Source organism: Catharus ustulatus, chromosome 26 (assembly GCF_009819885.2).
Source record: "Catharus ustulatus isolate bCatUst1 chromosome 26, bCatUst1.pri.v2, whole genome shotgun sequence".
NCBI lineage: Eukaryota > Metazoa > Chordata > Aves > Passeriformes > Turdidae > Catharus > Catharus ustulatus.
In genome coordinates this window covers 5,442,111-5,459,311 of record NC_046246.1, presented here as the reverse complement: position 1 = coordinate 5,459,311, position 17,201 = coordinate 5,442,111, and the positions used below count along the sequence as shown (strand labels likewise).

At 60.1% G+C, this 17,201-nt stretch overlaps 2 protein-coding genes across 3 annotated transcripts in view; both read left to right on the top strand.

The window, feature by feature from the left end:
* COL16A1 (collagen type XVI alpha 1 chain) overlaps positions 1–11,051 on the top strand; it is a 28,729-nt gene extending 17,678 nt beyond the window's left edge. Inside the window, exons 41-71 of the mRNA XM_033081025.1 lie at positions 58–111; positions 197–250; positions 350–403; positions 544–588; positions 668–784; positions 1,432–1,467; positions 1,601–1,675; positions 1,813–1,857; positions 2,101–2,145; positions 3,292–3,345; positions 3,429–3,482; positions 4,350–4,403; positions 4,633–4,677; positions 6,057–6,110; positions 6,377–6,412; positions 6,607–6,669; positions 6,818–6,889; positions 7,736–7,789; positions 7,878–7,922; positions 8,107–8,151; positions 8,241–8,294; positions 8,378–8,431; positions 8,527–8,577; positions 8,666–8,755; positions 8,845–8,880; positions 8,998–9,042; positions 9,110–9,298; positions 9,388–9,454; positions 9,538–9,714; positions 10,520–10,597; positions 10,695–11,051. Coding sequence (XP_032936916.1) covers positions 58–111; positions 197–250; positions 350–403; positions 544–588; positions 668–784; positions 1,432–1,467; positions 1,601–1,675; positions 1,813–1,857; positions 2,101–2,145; positions 3,292–3,345; positions 3,429–3,482; positions 4,350–4,403; positions 4,633–4,677; positions 6,057–6,110; positions 6,377–6,412; positions 6,607–6,669; positions 6,818–6,889; positions 7,736–7,789; positions 7,878–7,922; positions 8,107–8,151; positions 8,241–8,294; positions 8,378–8,431; positions 8,527–8,577; positions 8,666–8,755; positions 8,845–8,880; positions 8,998–9,042; positions 9,110–9,298; positions 9,388–9,454; positions 9,538–9,714; positions 10,520–10,597; positions 10,695–10,897 — 2,145 coding nt within the window. The 3' untranslated portion in view covers positions 10,898–11,051. The remainder of the gene's footprint in view (positions 1–57; positions 112–196; positions 251–349; positions 404–543; positions 589–667; positions 785–1,431; positions 1,468–1,600; positions 1,676–1,812; positions 1,858–2,100; positions 2,146–3,291; positions 3,346–3,428; positions 3,483–4,349; positions 4,404–4,632; positions 4,678–6,056; positions 6,111–6,376; positions 6,413–6,606; positions 6,670–6,817; positions 6,890–7,735; positions 7,790–7,877; positions 7,923–8,106; positions 8,152–8,240; positions 8,295–8,377; positions 8,432–8,526; positions 8,578–8,665; positions 8,756–8,844; positions 8,881–8,997; positions 9,043–9,109; positions 9,299–9,387; positions 9,455–9,537; positions 9,715–10,519; positions 10,598–10,694) is intronic.
* Positions 11,052–12,314: 1,263 nt separating this feature from the next.
* On the top strand, positions 12,315–15,490 carry PEF1 (penta-EF-hand domain containing 1). Of its 2 annotated transcripts, XM_033080796.2 has the most exons (5): positions 12,315–12,355; positions 13,063–13,270; positions 13,789–13,944; positions 14,374–14,517; positions 14,848–15,490. In XM_033080796.2, the coding sequence occupies exons 1-5, from the start codon at positions 12,338–12,340 to the stop codon at positions 15,075–15,077; spliced, it is 756 nt and encodes a 251-aa protein (XP_032936687.1). In that variant the 5' UTR covers positions 12,315–12,337; the 3' UTR covers positions 15,078–15,490. The 2 variants fall into 2 exon arrangements, with proteins under 2 accessions (XP_032936687.1, XP_032936686.1); XM_033080795.2 differs by lacking the exon at positions 12,315–12,355 and having other exon boundaries at positions 12,967–13,270.
* The last annotated feature ends 1,711 nt before the right edge of the window (positions 15,491–17,201 follow it).

The window sequence follows — 17,201 nt, the reverse complement described above, 5'->3', positions numbered from 1 at the left end:
GTCACCCCCGGTCCCATCCCACCCTCCCGAATTCTCCTCCCCGTCTCTCCCCCGCAGGGAGCCCCAGGATTATGGACCGGGATGTCGTGGCAGCCCCAGCCCGGCCCGCAGGTCGGTGCCACCCCCGCCGTGCCTCTCCCACCCCCTTTCACCCCTCTCCTCTCTCTGATTATTTATTTTTTGGGTTTTTTTTCAGGGCCCCCCCGGAGCTCCGGGCCCCCCCGGCCCTCCCGGTGCCCCCGGCCGCCAGGTGAGCGATGGGAGAGGGGACAGCAGCGGGAGAGAGGGACCCATCCTGATCTTTTAGCGCAGGATTTGAACATTCCCTCGGTTCCCTTGGTGGATTTAGGGAATGCCGGGACACAACGGCTTGCCCGGACTACCTGGGCCGGCTGGAGACCTGGTAGGTGGTGACAATTGTGGCGATGTCCCCTGCTCTGCTGCGCCATGGAGGGGACAATCCTTCCATCCTTCCATCCATCCCTCCCTTCTCCTTCCATCCCTCCTTCCATCCCTCCCTCCATCCCTCCCTCTTTTTTCCAGGGCCCTCTGGCCGTCGTGGCTGAGAGGAACATCGAGGTGCTGAAGGTGAGACGCTGGGGTTGGGGTCACCCTCCTGTCCTTAGGGACCCCTCAGAGCGCCCCTGACCCCCCTTTTGTCCCCCAGACTCTGTGCGGGGACTGTGCCCAGCTGCAGGCAGCCCTGGAAGCTCCCGGGGCATTGGAGGGGGAGAAAGGGGATGGGGGAATGCCAGGAGCCCCTGGCAGCGAGAACTGTGCCAGGGTGAGTGTCCCCAGAGCTCCGGGTGGGAATTTCGGGGGGATGGGACATGGCAGGGTGAGTGTCACAGCTCTGGGTGGGAATTTCGGGGGATGTGACATACCAGGGTGAGTGTCACAGCTCTGAGTGGGAATTTCAGGGGATGGGACATGCCAGGGTGAGTGTCACAGCTCTGGGTGGGAATTTCGGGGGGATGGGACATGGCAGGGTGAGTGTCCCCACAGCTCTGGGTGGGAATTTTGAGGGGATGGGACATGGCAGGGTGAGTGTCACAGCTCTGGGTGGGAATTTCGAGGGGATGGGACATGGCAGGGTGAGTGTCACAGCTCTGGGTGGGAATTTCGGGGGATGGGACATGGCAGGGTGAGTGTCCCCACACCCCTGGGTGATCATTTCGGGGGGATGGGACATGTCGGGTGCCCGGGTGAGTGTCCCCACAGCTCTAGGGTGGGAATTTTGGTGCCCGACATCCCCTGACATCCCCTGGCCCTGCGGGGGTGAGGTTGGAGAGCCGCTCCCGAGTGCGGGGAAATTGGATTTTGTGGGAGCTGGACGCGCTTTGGGGACTCTCTGGGAACGCGGGGACAGTCCTGAGGAGGGACAGGCTCTGTCCTCTGTCGCACTGGGTGACTCCGGGCTGTTTTTTGCAGTGCTTTGCCCAATTCCCGCGGGCGGAGGAGGCTCGGGTGAGTGACGCTGCTGTCCTGGTCACACCAGGGATGGTCCCTGCTGGGCATCCAGCGCTCTCCCCTGCTTGTGGGGGTGGTGGGTGGTGGGCAGAGCCACCCCGGGGTGCTGACGTGTCCCCACTCCCCGCAGGGTGACAGCCCTGACTGCGCAGGTGACCCCGGGCTGCCGGGTGCCCCAGGAATGCCAGGAGAGAGAGGAGAGCAGGTGGGTGCCACCCGAGCCATCCCCGGACCCTCTCCTTCCATTCCAGCCCATCCTGGGAGTTCTGGCAGCTCCTTGGTGGCTCTCAGGGCTGTCCCCACCTCTGTGGTCACACTCGGCACCCCCCAATCCCTCCCCAGGGCTCCCCAGGACTGCGCGGACCTCCAGGACCACCCGGACCCACCGTAAGTAACCCTGCCCGGGGCGGGGGATTCTGGGGGGCTCGGAGCCCCTAAAAGCAGGTAACCCAAGGGGGCCGTGGCGACAGAGGCACACGTGTGACACGGATGTCCCCATGGAGGCTGGAGAAGGAGGTGAAGCTGCTGGCGGCCCGGAGGTGGAGCAGGAGCTCCGTGACACCCGCAGGGCTCAGCCCAGGCTCCCCCAGCGCCTTTTCCAAGCTGTGACCTCGCTGTTTCTCCCCTCAGGGCCCCCCAGGCTTTCCCGGAACGCCGGGCGCACCCGGACTGCCCGTAAGCACGCAGCACGGCTCCGCTCTGTGCCCTGTGTCGCTGTCGCTTGGTTTGGCTGTGTCCCTTGTCCCTGTCCCCGGCGGGAGCAGCCGCAGCACAGCTGCCCCTCCCCTTCCACTCCATCTCCATCCTGCCATTCCCACCCCTCCATCCCAGAGCAGGGGGTCCCGGCGGACCCGGCGTTCCAGAATCATCTTCCTCAGCTCGGGGACTCGCCACCGCGGGACCTGCCACCTCGGCTGGGTGACCTGTCACCGAGAATGGTCACCGGGGACAGCCCTCGTGGGGACCAGGAGGATCCCGCGTGTGGCCGGTGCTGCCTGGGCTCACCCTCCTCCTCCTCCTGTGGTCACTCAGCCTCCATCTCCATCATTTCCATCTTCATCTCCATCATCTCCATCCTCATCATCTCCATCATCTCCATCATCTTCATCTCCATTTCCTTCATCTTCATCCTCATCTCCATCATCTCCATCTCTCTCTGTCCTCATCTTCATCATCTCCATTTCCATCTCTCTCCATCCTCATCTCCATCATCTTCATCTCCATTTCCATCATCTTCATCCTCATCTCCACCCTCCTGCTCCCGCCCCGCTCGCTCCCCACAGGAGCCGGTGGTGGGGCTGTGCCGGCGGCTCTCGGAGGATCCTGCGCTCCTGCTCGTGTCCCCTCGCCGTGTCACTAATGTCACCGTCACCCCACGGGCTCTCTGGGGCTCTCTGGGGCTCTCTGGGGCTCTCTGGGGCTCTCTGTGGGCCGTGCTCTGCGGTGTGCCAGTGTCCTGTCACTCTCTGTCACCTCGGCACCGTGTCACTAACCCACCCCGGAGGTCCCCATGGCGCTCCAGGCTGTCCTTGTGTCACCCTGGGAGGACGGGGGACACCAGGCTGGTGCTGAGGGCTGGAGCCAGCGCTGGGCACCTCACACAGCTCCCCCCAGAGTGACAGCGCCAGGGTTTGAGTGTCCCCAGCACACCTTGGGCACTGCCCCCGGTGCCTGTGGCTGTGCCAGGGGTGGAGGGAGCCCAGGCAGGGTCCCAGCCGGTCCCACAGACCCCAGGGCTGTGCCAGGTCCTGCTGCCAGGTGGGCACAGCCCCGAGGGGCTGTAGGAGACCCCCCTGCATCTCCTCTCTTCTCCCCACCAAGGGTCTCCAAGGGGAGCGTGGCCCTGCGGGGCTGGCCGGAGCCAAGGGGGAGCCGGTGAGTGCTGGGGAACGAGGGGACAGGGGGACACTGGTGGCCCCTGGAGGGTGGCACTGCAATGTCACCATCCTCACACACAGGGACCTCCAGGACAACCTGGCTACCCCGGGGCCACAGGGCCCCCCGGCCTTCCCGTGAGTACTGAGGGGACCAGGCTGTCCCTGCCGGCCCCCAACCCCCTCGGGGGTCCCCATGGCCCTCCTGAGACCCCCCCCATGTCACAGCTGGGGGACACTGGTGGGCACAGAGCGCCGTATTCCTGCAGGGCTCGTCCCTGTCCTGTCCATCCAGTCCCATCCCACACATTCCCAGTGCCCTGTTCAGCGTGTCACGGCCATCTGCACCCTGAGCGTGGTGTGGCTGTGTCCCCATGTCCCATCTGTGCCTCAAATTACATCTGTGCCCCAAATCACATCCTTGTGCCATATCCCATCCCTGCCCCATGTCCTATCTGTGCCCCAAATCCCATCCATGCCCCAAATCACATCTGTGCCCCAAATCACATCCATGCCCGAAATCCCATCTGTGCCCCAAATCACATCCATGCCCCAAATCCCATCTGTGCCCCATATCCCATCTCTGCCACATATCCCATACCTGTACTATGTCCTATCCAATGCTCCAAATCCCATCCAATGCCCCAAATCCTATCCCTGTACCTGTCCTAACAATACCCATACCCCAAATCCCATTCATGCCCTAAATCCCACCCATGCCCCATATCCCATCCATGCTCCAAATCCCATCCCTGTACCATATCCCATCTGTGCCCCAAATCCCATCTGTGCCCCAAATCCCATCCCTGTCCCAAATCCCATCCATACCCCAAATCCCATCCATACCCTAAATCCCATCGAATGCCCCAAATTCCATCTATACCCCAAATCCCATCCCTGCCCCAAATCCCATCCCTGTCCCAAATCCCATCCCTACCCCAAATGCCCCCCCTGCCCCAAACCCCCCCCTGCCCCGTGTCCCACCTTGTCACCCTCCTTCCCCAGGGCATCAAGGGCGAGCGAGGCTACGTGGGACCCCCTGGCGAGAAAGGGGAGCTGGTGAGACCCCAGGGCCCCGCCCCAAGGGGGGCAGCGGGGCTGGGGAATCCCCGGGGTGTCCCTGATCCCTGTGGGGCTGGGGAATCCCCGGGGTACCCCCTCTCTGTGGGGTTGGGGAATCCCCCGTGTGTCCCCTCCCTGTGGGGTTGGGGGATCCCCGGGTGTCCCCTCCCTGTGGGGCCGGGATCCTCCCAGCCACACCCCCCTGATCCCATTCCCATCATTGCAGGGACCCCCTGGCGTGGATGGGCTGCCCGGTCCTGTGGGGCCAGCGGTGAGTGCCCAGCCTGGGGGCTGTGGGGTGGGAGGGGGTGATTGTGGGTGCTGTGGGGTGGGAGGGGGTGATTGTGGGTGCTGTAGGGTTCTGTGGATGCTGTGGGGGCTGTGGGGTGAGAGGGGAGTGGCTGTGGGTTCTGTGGGTTCTGTAGGGTGGTTATAGGTGCTGTGGGGTGACTGTGGGTGCTGTGGGGTGTTGAGGGGTGGCTGTAGGGTGGCTGTGGGTGCTGTGGGGTGTTGAGGGGTGAGGGGAGGTATGGGGGCTGTGGTGGTTGTGGGGGCTGTGGGTTCTGTGGAGTGGGAGGGGGTGGCTGTGGGGGCTGTGGCGTGGGTATGGGGGTTCTGTAGGGTGACTGTAGGTGCTGTGAGTTCTGTGGGTTCTGTAGGGTGATTATAGGTGCTGTGGGGTGCTGTGGGTTCTGTAGGGTGGCTGCAGGGTGGCTGTGGGTGCTGTGGGGTGGGAGGGGGTGGCTGTGGCTTCTGTGGTTTCTGTAGGGTGGCTATGGGTTCTGTGGGTTCTGTGGGGCTCTGTGGCATGCTGTGGGTTCTGTAGGGTGGCTGTACAGTGGCTATGGGGGCTGTGGGGTTGCTGTGGGTGCTGTGGGTTCTGTAGGGCGGCTACAGGTGCTGTGGGGGCTGTGGTGCTGTGGGTGGGAGGGGATGGCTATAGGTGCTGTGAGTTCTGTGGAGTGGCTGTGGGTGCTGTGGGTTCTGTGAGTTCTGTAGGGCGGCTGTGGGGTTCTGTGGGTTCTGTGGGGTGACTGTGGGGTGCTCCCACCCCCTCATCCCTGTAGCAGTGCTGGCTGTTTTTTGCACTGCTCCATTGGGGGTCTGTTTTTGTTTGGAGTCTCTTCTGCCTTCACTCAGAGCCAGGATTAAAAAACACACAAAGGAAACGGATTTTCTCATGTTTGGGTTTGGTCGTTCATTAAATCTTATCAAAAAGTAAATCTCATCAAAAAGAAGAGAGTGAAATGGAGGAAGATCCAGCTGCTACAAGCTGAACAGTGCAATAGAGAATTAATACCCACATTATTTATATTTTTAACCTGATAACTAAATTCCCATGACCTCAGTGTGACACTGTCCAATCTGAAATGATGAAGAAGAAGGAAGATGAACACTGAGACACCTCCCAAAATCCTCCCTCTTGTCCCACACCTATTGCTGTGTTATAAAAACCCCAAATCCCAAACCCTTCACCACGAGAAATCCCAAACTTCTATTTCACTACAAAAACCCGCAATTTTAACTTCACCACTCAGATTTGGAAATTTGAATTTGAGTCTCCAAGGCCTCAAAAGCAGTGTTCTGCTGAGGTCAGAAAGCTCAAAAAACCCCAAATTTCTGGGATCCCACAACCCCATCTCCCCACAGGGTCCCAGGGGCGAGCGCGGCCTCCCGGGAAGTGCTGGAGAGAAGGGGGACCAGGTGAGTGTCCCCAAAAAGGGACAGAACCAGGAGGACCCCCTGGTGGGTCTGGCTGTGGGGTTTGGTTGTGGGGTCTAGCTGTGGGGTCTGGCTGTGGGGTTTGTCTGTCGGGTCTGGCTGTGGGGTTTGTTTTTGGGGTTTGGCTGTGGGGTGTGTCTGTGGGGTTTTGTCTGTGGGGTCTGGCTGTGGGGTTTGTGTGGGGTTTGTGTGGGGTTTGTCTGTCGGGTCTGGCTGTGGGGTCTGGCTCAGCTCTTGTCTCTCCACAGGGTTTCCAGGGCCAGCCTGGCTTCCCAGGACCACCGGTGAGTAAATCCCACTGGGACTTTGGAGCACATGGGGTTGTGTGTCCCCATGTCCCCACAGCGCCAGGGATGGGGACAGGGGGTCCTACAAGGGGGATGAGGTGCAGGGAGCAGCCCCAGATCAATCCCAATAAAATAAGCGGGGATTTATGGGCTGGGATCCCCCCTTCACTCCACATCCCTCTTCTCTTTAGGGTCCCCCTGGTTTCCCAGGAAAGGTTGGTCCAGCCGGGCCACCAGGGCCTGTGGCCGAGAAGGTGAGTGCCAGGGACAGTGCCACCCCCGGGCGATGGCTCCGCGGTGTCACCGTTTGTCCCTCGGGCTGTGGCTGGGTGTGGTGGCAGCCCCTGCTGTCCCTGTCACTGTACCTGTCCCTGTCCCTGTCACCTGCTGTGGCTCTTGCAGGGCAGCGAGGGCATGCGAGGCCCCACGGGGATGCCCGGACCCCCCGGGCCCCCGGGACCCCCGGGAATCCAGGTGAGAGCCCTCGTGTCACCCTTGGGTGCTCCCGGGAGCAACAACGGCTGTTCCCGACCGCAGGGACCTGTTCCCATTCCCAGGGACCTGTTCCCATTCCCAGGGCCCTGTTCCCACCCCCAGTTATCTGTTCCCATTTCCAGAACCCTGTTCCCATCCCCAGAGCCCTGTTCCCATTCCTAAGGGATCTGTTCCCATTCCAGAACCCTGTTCCTATTTCCAGGGCCCTGTTCCCATTCCCAAAGGATCTGTTCCCATTCCAGGGACCTGTTCCCATTCCCAGAGCCCTGTTCCCATTCCCAGTGACTTGTTCCCATTCCCAAAAATCTGTTGCCATTCCCAAGGGACCTGTTCCCATCCCAGGGCCCTGTTCCCATTCCCAGACTCCTGTTCCCATCCCCAGTTATCTGTTCCCATTCCCAGCCCCCTGTTCCCATTCCCAGGGGTCTCTTCCCATTTCTGGGGCCCTGTTCCCATTCCCAGTCACTTGTTCCCATTCCCAGAGCCCTGTTCCCATTCCCAAAGCCCTGTTCCCACCCCCAGGCCCCTGTTCCCATTCCCAGGCCCCTGTTCCCACCCCCAGGCCCCTGTTCCCATTCCCAGGCCCCTGTTCCCATTCCCAGTCACTTGTTCCCATTCCCAGAGCCCTGTTCCCATTCCCAGGGACCTGCTCCCACCCCCAGTTATCTGTTCCCACCCCCAGGCCTCTGTTCCCATTCCCACAGATCTGTTCCCATTCCCACAGATCTGTCCCCACAGCCTGGGGTGCCCTGAGCAAATCCCTCAGGGACCCCCAGAGCTCCCCAGTGCAACCCTCCCTGTGCCATTGTCCCCTTGTCCCCACAGGGCCCTGCTGGCTTGGAAGGACTGGATGGCAAGGACGGGAAGCCAGGGCTGAGGGTGAGGCTCTGGGTTCTGGGGATGGGAACCCCAAAAGGACCCCATGGACCCCCCAGGACCCCCCCAACCTGTGTCTCTTTCTCCCCAGGGTGACCCTGGTCCCCCTGGGCCACCAGGGATGATGGGTCCCCCGGTGAGTGCCAGCCCTCCTTGTCACCCCTCCTTGTCACCCCTCCCGGGGTCCCCCGAGCTGGGACTGTCCCACCAGGGGACACTGGGGACACTGAGCTGCGGGTGGTGGCCCTGGACCAACCCTGCAGGGTCAGGGCCACCCGCTGTGACCTGCTGTGACCCACCCAGCTCTTTCCTCTCTCCAGGGCTTCAAGGGCAAGACAGGACACCCAGGGCTCCCAGGACCGAAGGTGAGCGAGGGTGACACTGGCTGGTGACACCCCCAGGGACCTGGGAACCCACTCATCGCTCTGTCCCTGATGTCCCTTTGTCCTTTCAGGGTGACTGCGGCAAACCCGGCCCCCCGGGGAGCACGGGCCGGCCGGGAGCCGAGGTGAGCGAGGGGCGGGGACAGCTGGGCAGCCCTTTGTCACCACCCTCTCCCCTTCCTCCTCCTCCTCACCTCGCCTTCCTCAGGGTGACCCCGGACCCATGGGACCCCAAGGCCGGCAGGGACCCCCAGGGCTCATCGTAAGTTGGAGCCACCCCCCCGTGACGACCCCATCCCTGCGGTGCGGGGACATCCCCTGCCACCCGCAGGTGACCCCCTCAGTTTGTGTCCCCAGGGACCCCCCGGCAGCCCAGGACAGCCGGGTCCCGCTGGCCTCGCTGGGGTGGTGAGTACAGCCAGGGTTGGGGTTTGGGATTTGGGATTTGGGGTCGGGATGGGTTTGGGATCCCCAATCCCGACCCCTCCTCCCACAGGGGCTGAAGGGCGAGCGCGGCTCCGTGGGGGAGCGGGGTCTGCCCGGAATGCCAGGACAGCCGGGACCCCCGGGACACCCGGGACCACCGGTGAGTGCAGCACGAGCCTGGAGCAGCGGGGACATCGGGGGTGGCCCTGCGGTGTCACCTCCTCACTCTGCCCCTCTCTGACCTCGCAGGGAGAGCAGGGACCGGACGGACCCGTTGGGAAGGAGGTAGGAGCAGGAATTTCTCCAATTTTTCTGGACACAGCGCTGGGTTGCAGCATCCTCTGCCTGGCCAGGGTGTCCCCAGGGTGGTGACATCCCTGTCACGCTGCTCCTGTTTTCCAGGGACCCCCAGGAAAACCGGGCGTGGCGGGACCGGCTGGACAGAAGGTGATGGGAGCCACCAGATGTCCCACAGCTGTCCCCGCACCCCGAGCTGAACTTTTCCTGTCCGCAGGGTGACGCTGGATCCCCCGGAGAGAGGGGGTACCCCGGGGAGAAGGGAAGAGCCGGAATGCCCGGGGGTCCAGGGAAAAGCGGCTCCATGGGGCTCGTGGGACCACGGGGACCCGCGGGGGAGAGGGGACCCCCGGGCTCACCGGGCCCCGCGGGCAGCCCCGGGCTACCGGGACCCCCGGGGATGATGGTAAGGACGGGTGGCATTGTCGGGGGGTGGGGACAGGACCGTGTCCCTGCCGCGGGACCCCTCGCGTGTCCCCTCGTGTCCCCCCGCAGGGAGATGTGGTGAATTACGACGAGGTCAAGAGGTTCATCCGGCAGGAGCTGAACAAGATGTTTGACGGTACCGGGGGGGTGGGGACGAGGCTCGGGGACCCTCCCCGTGTCGCCGCTTTGTCCCGCTGAGCTCGGCCCGTGTCCCCGCAGAACGCATGGCCTATTACACCTCGCGGCTGCAATTCCCGGTGGAGATGGTGGCAGCCCCGGGCAGGCCCGGTCCCCCCGGCAAGGACGGGCTGCCCGGCCGGCCGGGACCCCCCGGCTCGCCGGGGATGCCGGGCCAGATCGGCAGAGAGGGGCGGCAGGGAGTGCCGGGAATGAGGGGTACGTGCTGCTCCCCGGGGCGTTCCCGGTGTCCCTGGGGTGTTCTCGGTGTCCCTGCGGTGTTCCCGGTGTCCCTGTGGTGTTCCCGGGGCGTTCCCGGTGTTCCCGGTGTCCCTACGGTGATCCCTGTGTCTCCCGGGCTGTGCCCGATATTCCTGAGGTGTTCCCGGTGTCCCTGGGGTGTTCCCGGTGTCCTTGCGGTGATCCCGGTGTCCCTGGGGCGTTCCAAGTGTCCCTGGGGTGTTCCCGGTGTCCCTGCAGTGATCCCGGTGTCCTCGGGGCGTTCCCGGTGTCCCTCTGGTGATCCCGGTGTCCCTACGGTGATCCCGGTGTCCCCCGGGCTGTGCCCGGTGTTCCTGAAGTGTTCCCGGTGTCCCTGGGGCGTTCCCGGTGTCCCTGGGGTGTGCCCGGTGTCCCTGCGGTGATCCCGGTGTTCCTGGGGTGTTCCCGATGTCCTCAGAACCTTCACAGTGTCCCTGGGGTGCTCCCATTGTCCCCAGGACGTTCCCGGTGTCCCTGCGACATTCTGGATGTCCCCAGGACCTTCACGGTGTCCCTGGGGCATTCCCAGTGCCCCTAGGGCGTTCCTATAGTTCCTGGGATTTTCCTGGTGTCTCCGGGATGTCCCTGGTTACCCCAGGACATTCCCACTGTCCCCAGGATGTCCCTGGTTACCCCAGTACATTCCCAGTGTCCCCAGGACATCCCCAGTGTCCCCAGTACATCCCCAGTGTCCCCAGTACATTCCCCTGCCGTGTCCCTGCCGTGCCCGAACCTCACCCCTCCCCACCCCCCTCTGTCCCAGGTGAGCCGGGTGCCAAAGGAGAGAAAGGCGAGAAAGGCGTGGGGCTGATGGGGGACAGCGGCCCCCCGGGACCCCCAGGTGAGCCCCCCCTCCCTCCCTGAGCCCCCCAACCCCACTCTGAGCTTTCCTACCACCCCCTCACCCTATCACCCCACCCACCATCTATCTCTTCCAGGTCCCCAAGGGCCACCAGGCTACGGGAAGATGGGTCCCCCGGGCCCCGTGGGGCAGCAGGGCATCCCCGGCATCCCCGGACCTCCCGGTGCCACCGGGCAGCCGGGCAAGACCGGGCACTGCAGCCCCGCCGAGTGCCTGGGGGCCGTGCCCATGGAGCAGCCGCTCTTCCAGCCCAAGAACGTCAAGGGTCCCTTCGGCTGAGGGTGCTGCGCCCCCCGCGCCCCCCGAATTTGCTGTTTATATTGTTCCTGTCGTTCCCCCGCTGTGCCGGGGCCGTGCCCGTGGGGTGGGGCTCGGGGGTTGTACAATCGCGGGGGCGGGTGGATCCTGCCCCCAAAATACACCTGTGCTGGTGGCTCGTGGTTCTCTGCCTCGTCACCAGCTCTGTCACCAGCTGTGTCACCAGCTGTGTCACCGAGGGATGATGCTCGGGACAGTTCTGAGCCACTCTGCTTGGGGACACGGTGACCTCGAGCTCCGTGGGACTGATGGGGAATGTCAGTCCTGATCCCAGGGGATCCTGGCTCTGTCTCGGGGCAATCCCAGCCGTGATTTGGGGACATGCCAGCCCCATTCCTGGGGACATCCCAGCTCTCATCTCAGCCCTGAGCTGGTGGGATCCCAGTTCTGCCTTTAGAGGGATCCCAAACTAATTCCCGTGGACATCCCAGCTTGCAGGGACTCTCACCCTATTCTCAGTCTGACCCCTCTTGGGCTGAGCCTGATCCTGCCTGGAATTCCTGGGAATCCCAGACCGCCATCCCTGCCCTGCTCCTACGGGAATCTCAGGGGAACCTGTACGGGAATCTGCCAGGGGAACCTCAGCCCGCATTTTGTGGGGTGGCCAGTCCCACTCCTGGGCTGATCCCAGTCCCACTCCCGGGCTGATCCCGGCCCCACTCCCGGACTGATCCCAGTCCCACTCCTGGGCTGATCCCAGTCCCACTCCCGGGCTGATCCCGGCCCCACTCCCGGGCTGATCCCGGCTCCACTCCCGGGCTGATCCCAGTCCCACTCCCGGGCTGATCCCGACCCCATTCCCAGGCTGATCCCGACCCCATTCCCGGGCTGATCCCGGCCCCACTCCCGGGCTGATCCCAGTCCCACTCCCAGGCTGATCCCGACCCCATTCCCGGGCTGATCCCAGTCCCACTCCCAGGCTGATCCCGGCCCCACTCCCGGGCTGATCCCAGTCCCACTCCCGGGCTGATCCCAGTCCCACTCCCGGGCTGATCCCGGCCCCATTCCCGGGCTGATCCCGGCCCCATTCCCAGGCTGATCCCAGCCCCATTCCCAGGCTGATCCTAGCCCCACTCCCAGGCTGATCCCAGCCCCACTCCCAGGCTGATCTCAGCCCCATTCCCAGGCTGATCCCGGCCCCACTCCCGGGCTGATCCCGGCCCCACTCCCGGGCTGATTTCCGGGGAATTCCGGCCCCGCTCCCGGCTCTCTCCCTGCCCGGTGGGCCCCACCTCCCCGGGCGCCGTTGCCGCTTTAAGGCGCCGCTCGGGCGCGCGCTCCCCGCGCGTCACCGCTCTGCCTGCGCCCCGCCCAGGGGGCGTGGTCACCACCCAGCACAGCCAATGGACATTGGGACTTTGTGTGACGTCATCGGGGCGCGGCCGGGGCGGAGGACGCGCTATGGCGTACCCGGGGCAGGTCCGGGATCGGGACCGGGATCGGGACCGGGATGGGGATCGGGATGGGATCGGGATGGGGATGGGGATCGGGATGGGGATGGGGATGGGGATCGGAAGTGGCAGCAGGGAACAGGGACCGGGACCGGGATCGGGACTGGGACTGGGACCGGGATTGGGATTGGGATCGGGATCGGAAGTGGCAGCGGGGAACAGGGACCGGCATCGGGATCGGGACTGGGACTGGAACTGGAACTGGAACTGGAACTGGAACTGGAACTGGGACTGGGTCCGGGATTGGGATCAGGAGTGGCGGAGGGGCACTAGGACCAGGACCGGGACTGGGACCGGGATCGGGATTGGGACTGGGACCGGGATCGGGATAGGAAGTGGCAGCGGGGAACAGGGATCGGGATCGGGATCGGGACTGGGGCTAGGACTGGGACTGGGACTGAGATCGGGATCGGGATCAGGAGTGGCGGAGGGGCACTGGGACCAGGACCGGGACTGGGACCGGAACCCGAAGCGGCACCAGAAACGGACCGGGAGCATGACTGGGACCGGGACCGGGACTCTTGACCGGGACCGGGACTGTGACCGGGGGCGGGGATCGGACCGGGGGCTGGTCTGGGGGTGGGTCCAGAGTGGATGACACGAGCTCCATCCCCGTGCCCATCTCGGTGCCCGGTGTCCGGTGCCCGCCTCACACCGGCTCTGTCCCCTCCCCAGGCTTTCCCCGGTGCAGGACAACCCCCCCCGGTCGGGCCCTACCCCGGGGGTCCCTACGGCGGGGGGCCACCCCCGGGACCCTACGGGCAACCTCCACCGGGGGGTCCCTACGGCGGGGGGCCACCCCCGGGACCCTACGGGCAACCCCCGCCCGGCGGTCCCTACGGCGGCCCCCAGCCCGGACCCTACGGCGGGGCGGCCCCGGGAGGTGAGTCCGGGGCTCTCCGTGCCGCGGTACCCGGGACAAAGAGGGGAGCGATGGGGATCGGAACGGGATCGGGGGGCTGCGGAGTCCCCAGTCCCGTGCCCCGGGGGACAGATGGGGGTTGAGGGTGTCCCCAGCTCAGCAGAAGCCACCACGAGAATGAAATCCAACGTCCCGGTTTATTGTTTTGAAATCCTGGAGGAGGAGGAGGAGAAGGAAGAGGAGGGAAAGGAGAAAGAGGAGGAGGAAGAGGAAGTGCCAGGCAGCACTAAAGCTTTACAACCCCGCATCCGTGTCCCGGTGTGCCCGAGCACCGTGTGCCCGGTGTCCTCTCCGTCCCCGAGCTCCTCCAGCCTCTGATTCCCAGAACATTCCCAGCCCCTTTTCCCGGATTTTTCCCGGGCTGTAAAACCCGTGGGAGGAGAAGCTCTGCCCGTCCCCGTGAGCCATCCCCGGGGCCAGCCCAGCCCCTGGCCTGTCCCGGGGGAAGGTAACAGCTCCGATGGCCTCTCCCCACGCAGGGAATGCCCCCCCAGGGGTGGATCCCGAGGCGTTCTCCTGGTTCCAGACGGTGGATACGGATCACAGCGGGTTCATCTCCGTCAAGGAGCTGAAGCAGGCGCTGGTCAACAACAACTGGTCCTCGTTCAACGATGACACCTGTCTGCTCATGATCAGTGAGTTTGGGATCTCCTTCCCCTCTTCCTGCTGCTCATCTGGTTTGTTTGGATTTGGGCTGAAGCCCGTCCCGGCAGAATTCCCCTTTTCCCGGCTGGGCCAGAGCTGGGCACACCAAGCAGCAGGACATGAGTGCAGGGCCCAAAATTCGGCTTGGGAAAGGAAATCCCAGCTCTGCACAAACCCCAGATCCCATAAAGACAGAGAGGAAAGGGAGGGAAAGCCCAAAAAAATGCAGAATTTCCCAACCTCAGCTTTTGGTGCCATTCCTTACCAGCTTTGGGTTGAATGGTCCCAGTCGATCACAATCGTGGTGAGGGGGGAATTTTGGGATCACAGCACCATTCCAGGGAGCCGTGGCGTGGATCCTGGAGCTCCCTGGAAGTTTCTGCAGCTTTTCCACTCCTCCCTGCCCTGTTCCTGCCCAGACATGTTTGACAAGACGCGCTCGGGGCGCATCGACGTCTACGGCTTCTCCGCCCTGCTCCGCTTCATCCAGCAGTGGAGGAGCCTCTTCCAGCAGTATGACAGGGACCAGTCGGGCTCCATCAGCTTCAGCGAGCTCCAGCAAGGTGGGTGAGGGGCAAAACCACCGACCTGGCCTGTCCTGACCCCTCCTCACAAGCACTGTTCCCTGCTGGAAACTGGAATTCCTCCTGGAGTGGGGATTCCAGAGCAGCTTGGGAATTTTTCCACTGGAGGTGGTGAAGTGCACGAATTCCCCCTCAGCCTTGAGTGGTTTTTTGGGAGGAGCTCTTGGGTGTGTGTAAAAGGAAAAATGCCTGGAATTTGTGGTTTGGTTGCTCTAGAGAGCCCTGCCCGTGCACACCCTGAGTGGGAAGGGTGGGAAGGGCGGTGGGAGATTTAATCCAGAATTTAATCCAGATTTTCCTCGCTCCCAGCTTTCTCCCAGATGGGTTACAACCTGAGCCCCCAGTTCAGCCAGCTGCTGCTGGCCAGGTACTCCCAGCGCTCCTCCAATCCCAGCATCCAGCTGGACCGGTTCATCCACATCTGCATGCAGCTGCAGAGCCTCACCGACGCCTTCCGCGAGAAGGACACGGCTCTGCAGGGCAGCGTCCGCCTCAGCTACGAGGATTTCCTGGCCATGGTGGTGACCAGGATGCTGTGAATTCATCCTGGATCCTCTGCGATGAGGCTGAGCCTCCTCTCCACCCCAAGAGTTCCCCCTCCTTCCACCTCGAGGCCAAATTTCCAGCTTGATCCACGCCAAATCCTGTTGGGTTGGATTTTTTGTGTCCATCCTGCAAATTGAGATCCCAAATTTCAGCTTCATCCCGAGGAGCCTGCAGAGAACAGCCCCGGTTCGGGGAGGAAAAGCTGAGCCTTGGGTTTGGAAGCAGCAGGAAAAGGGAAAAGTGAGGCCAGAGCTCCCTCCTTCCCTCCCTGAGCACATCCCAGCCTGGGAATGTTTTCCTGGGGGTCTCATCCCTGGTTTTCCCCTCGTTGTTGCCAATCCTGAAGCCAAATCCAAAGTTTAGAGCTCGGTTTTTGCAGCTTTGGAATAAAAGGTGTCGTGCTCTGGCTGCTCTGTGGTCTCAGTGTTCAGGTGGCTTCTGTCACACCTTGGTGGCACCAGGGGACGCGTCCTGTGCCTCCCATTCCCTGAAATCAATTCTTGGGAATTCCGTGTTAAAATAGAGAAGGAATGTAGGAATAGGGAATGAAGAATAGAGGAAAGAAATAGAAAAAATAAATAGAGAAAAGAATAGAGAAAAGAAATAGAGAAAAGAAATAGAGGAAGGAATAGAAAAAAGAAATAGAGAAAATAGTAGAGAAAATAAATAGAAAAAAGAATTAGAGGAAGGAATAGAAAAAAGAAATAGAGAAAGGAATAGTGAAAAGAAATAGAGAAAAGGAATAGAGAAAAAAATAGAGGAAAGAAATAGAGAAAATAAATTTAAAAAAATGGAGAAGGGAACAGAGAAAAGAAATGGAGAAGGGAATAGAGAAAAGAAATGGAGAAAGGAATAGAGAAAATTAATCAAAAAAAGAAATAGAGAAAATAAACAGAAAATAGAAATAGAGAAAGGAATAGAGAAAAGAAATAGAGAAAAAATAGAGAAAAAATAGAGAAAGGAATAGAGAAAATAAATTTTAAAAAAATAGAAATAGAGAAAGGTCTCCTGAGTGTGTGTGTATATATATATTGTATATATATATAGATATAATTATATATATATAAAATTAATAAATAAATAAAAGCATATAAAAACTGGGTTTACATGTGTATATATATGTAAATATATACAAAGGTATGTGTTTATAGATATACACATGTAAATGTAAATAGACACATTCATGTTATATATATTATATAATGTATATAATACATTATGTATAATGGATATATTACATTGATATAGTGTATTTTATACTATATATAATACATAATATATACTATATATAATGTAGTATAGGTATTATATGTTTATATATGTATTATTACATATATAATACATATTATATGTATTATATATAATATGTATCATATATACTATATATACACTATACAGTGTATATATATTATATATATAATATGTAATATATAATATATATTGTATGGCTGTGGTTACATGCACATATATACACATATTAAAAATTTATACAGGGTGTGTTTTTTCAAATATATATATAAATATACAGACTTATATACACACATATATATATTTATATAAATATATATAGATAAGAGATATATATGAAGGTGGGTCTGAACACAAACAGGCACCTGTATATACATATATATATACAGACATTATATATTTTTAAAATATATATATATATCTTATATATATTTATTATATATAGTGTATATATATACAGACATTTCTATCCACATATATATCTCTATCTATACATAGAAATATATTTATAAATATATAAAGATATATTTTTAAATATATAAAGATATATTTTAAAATATACATATTTTTAAAATATATAAATATATATTTATAACTATAGACCCGCACATCCCTGCAGTTGCGGGAAGCCACCACCAGGTGTCACCGCACTCCACACCGTGTGTGCCACCCCCCCGAGGGGGGGACCCGAGGGAGGGGACACGGAAAGGGAGAGGGACCCTTGGGAAAGGCGACAACAGCCCCAGCACCACCCCAGGGACAGCGCGGAGTGGCTGCGGGGACACGGGGGCTGTGGTGACACCGTTGGATGTGGTGTCACATCTCGCTATGGTGGCACTGGGTGACAGCTGGGTGCGGTTCACAGCTGG

What these genes read in the sequence shown, in the direction of transcription:
- PEF1 (XM_033080795.2), top strand. Translation starts at nt 12,982, where the DNA reads ATGACACGAGCTCCATCCCCGTGCCCATCTCGGTGCCCGGTGTCCGGT. An exon ending in CACCTGTCTGCTCATGATCA is followed by an intron (nt 13,945 to 14,373) that starts GTGAGTTTGGGA and finishes GTTCCTGCCCAG; the next exon opens with ACATGTTTGACAAGACGCGC. An exon ending in CTTCAGCGAGCTCCAGCAAG is followed by an intron (nt 14,518 to 14,847) that starts GTGGGTGAGGGG and finishes CCTCGCTCCCAG; the next exon opens with CTTTCTCCCAGATGGGTTAC.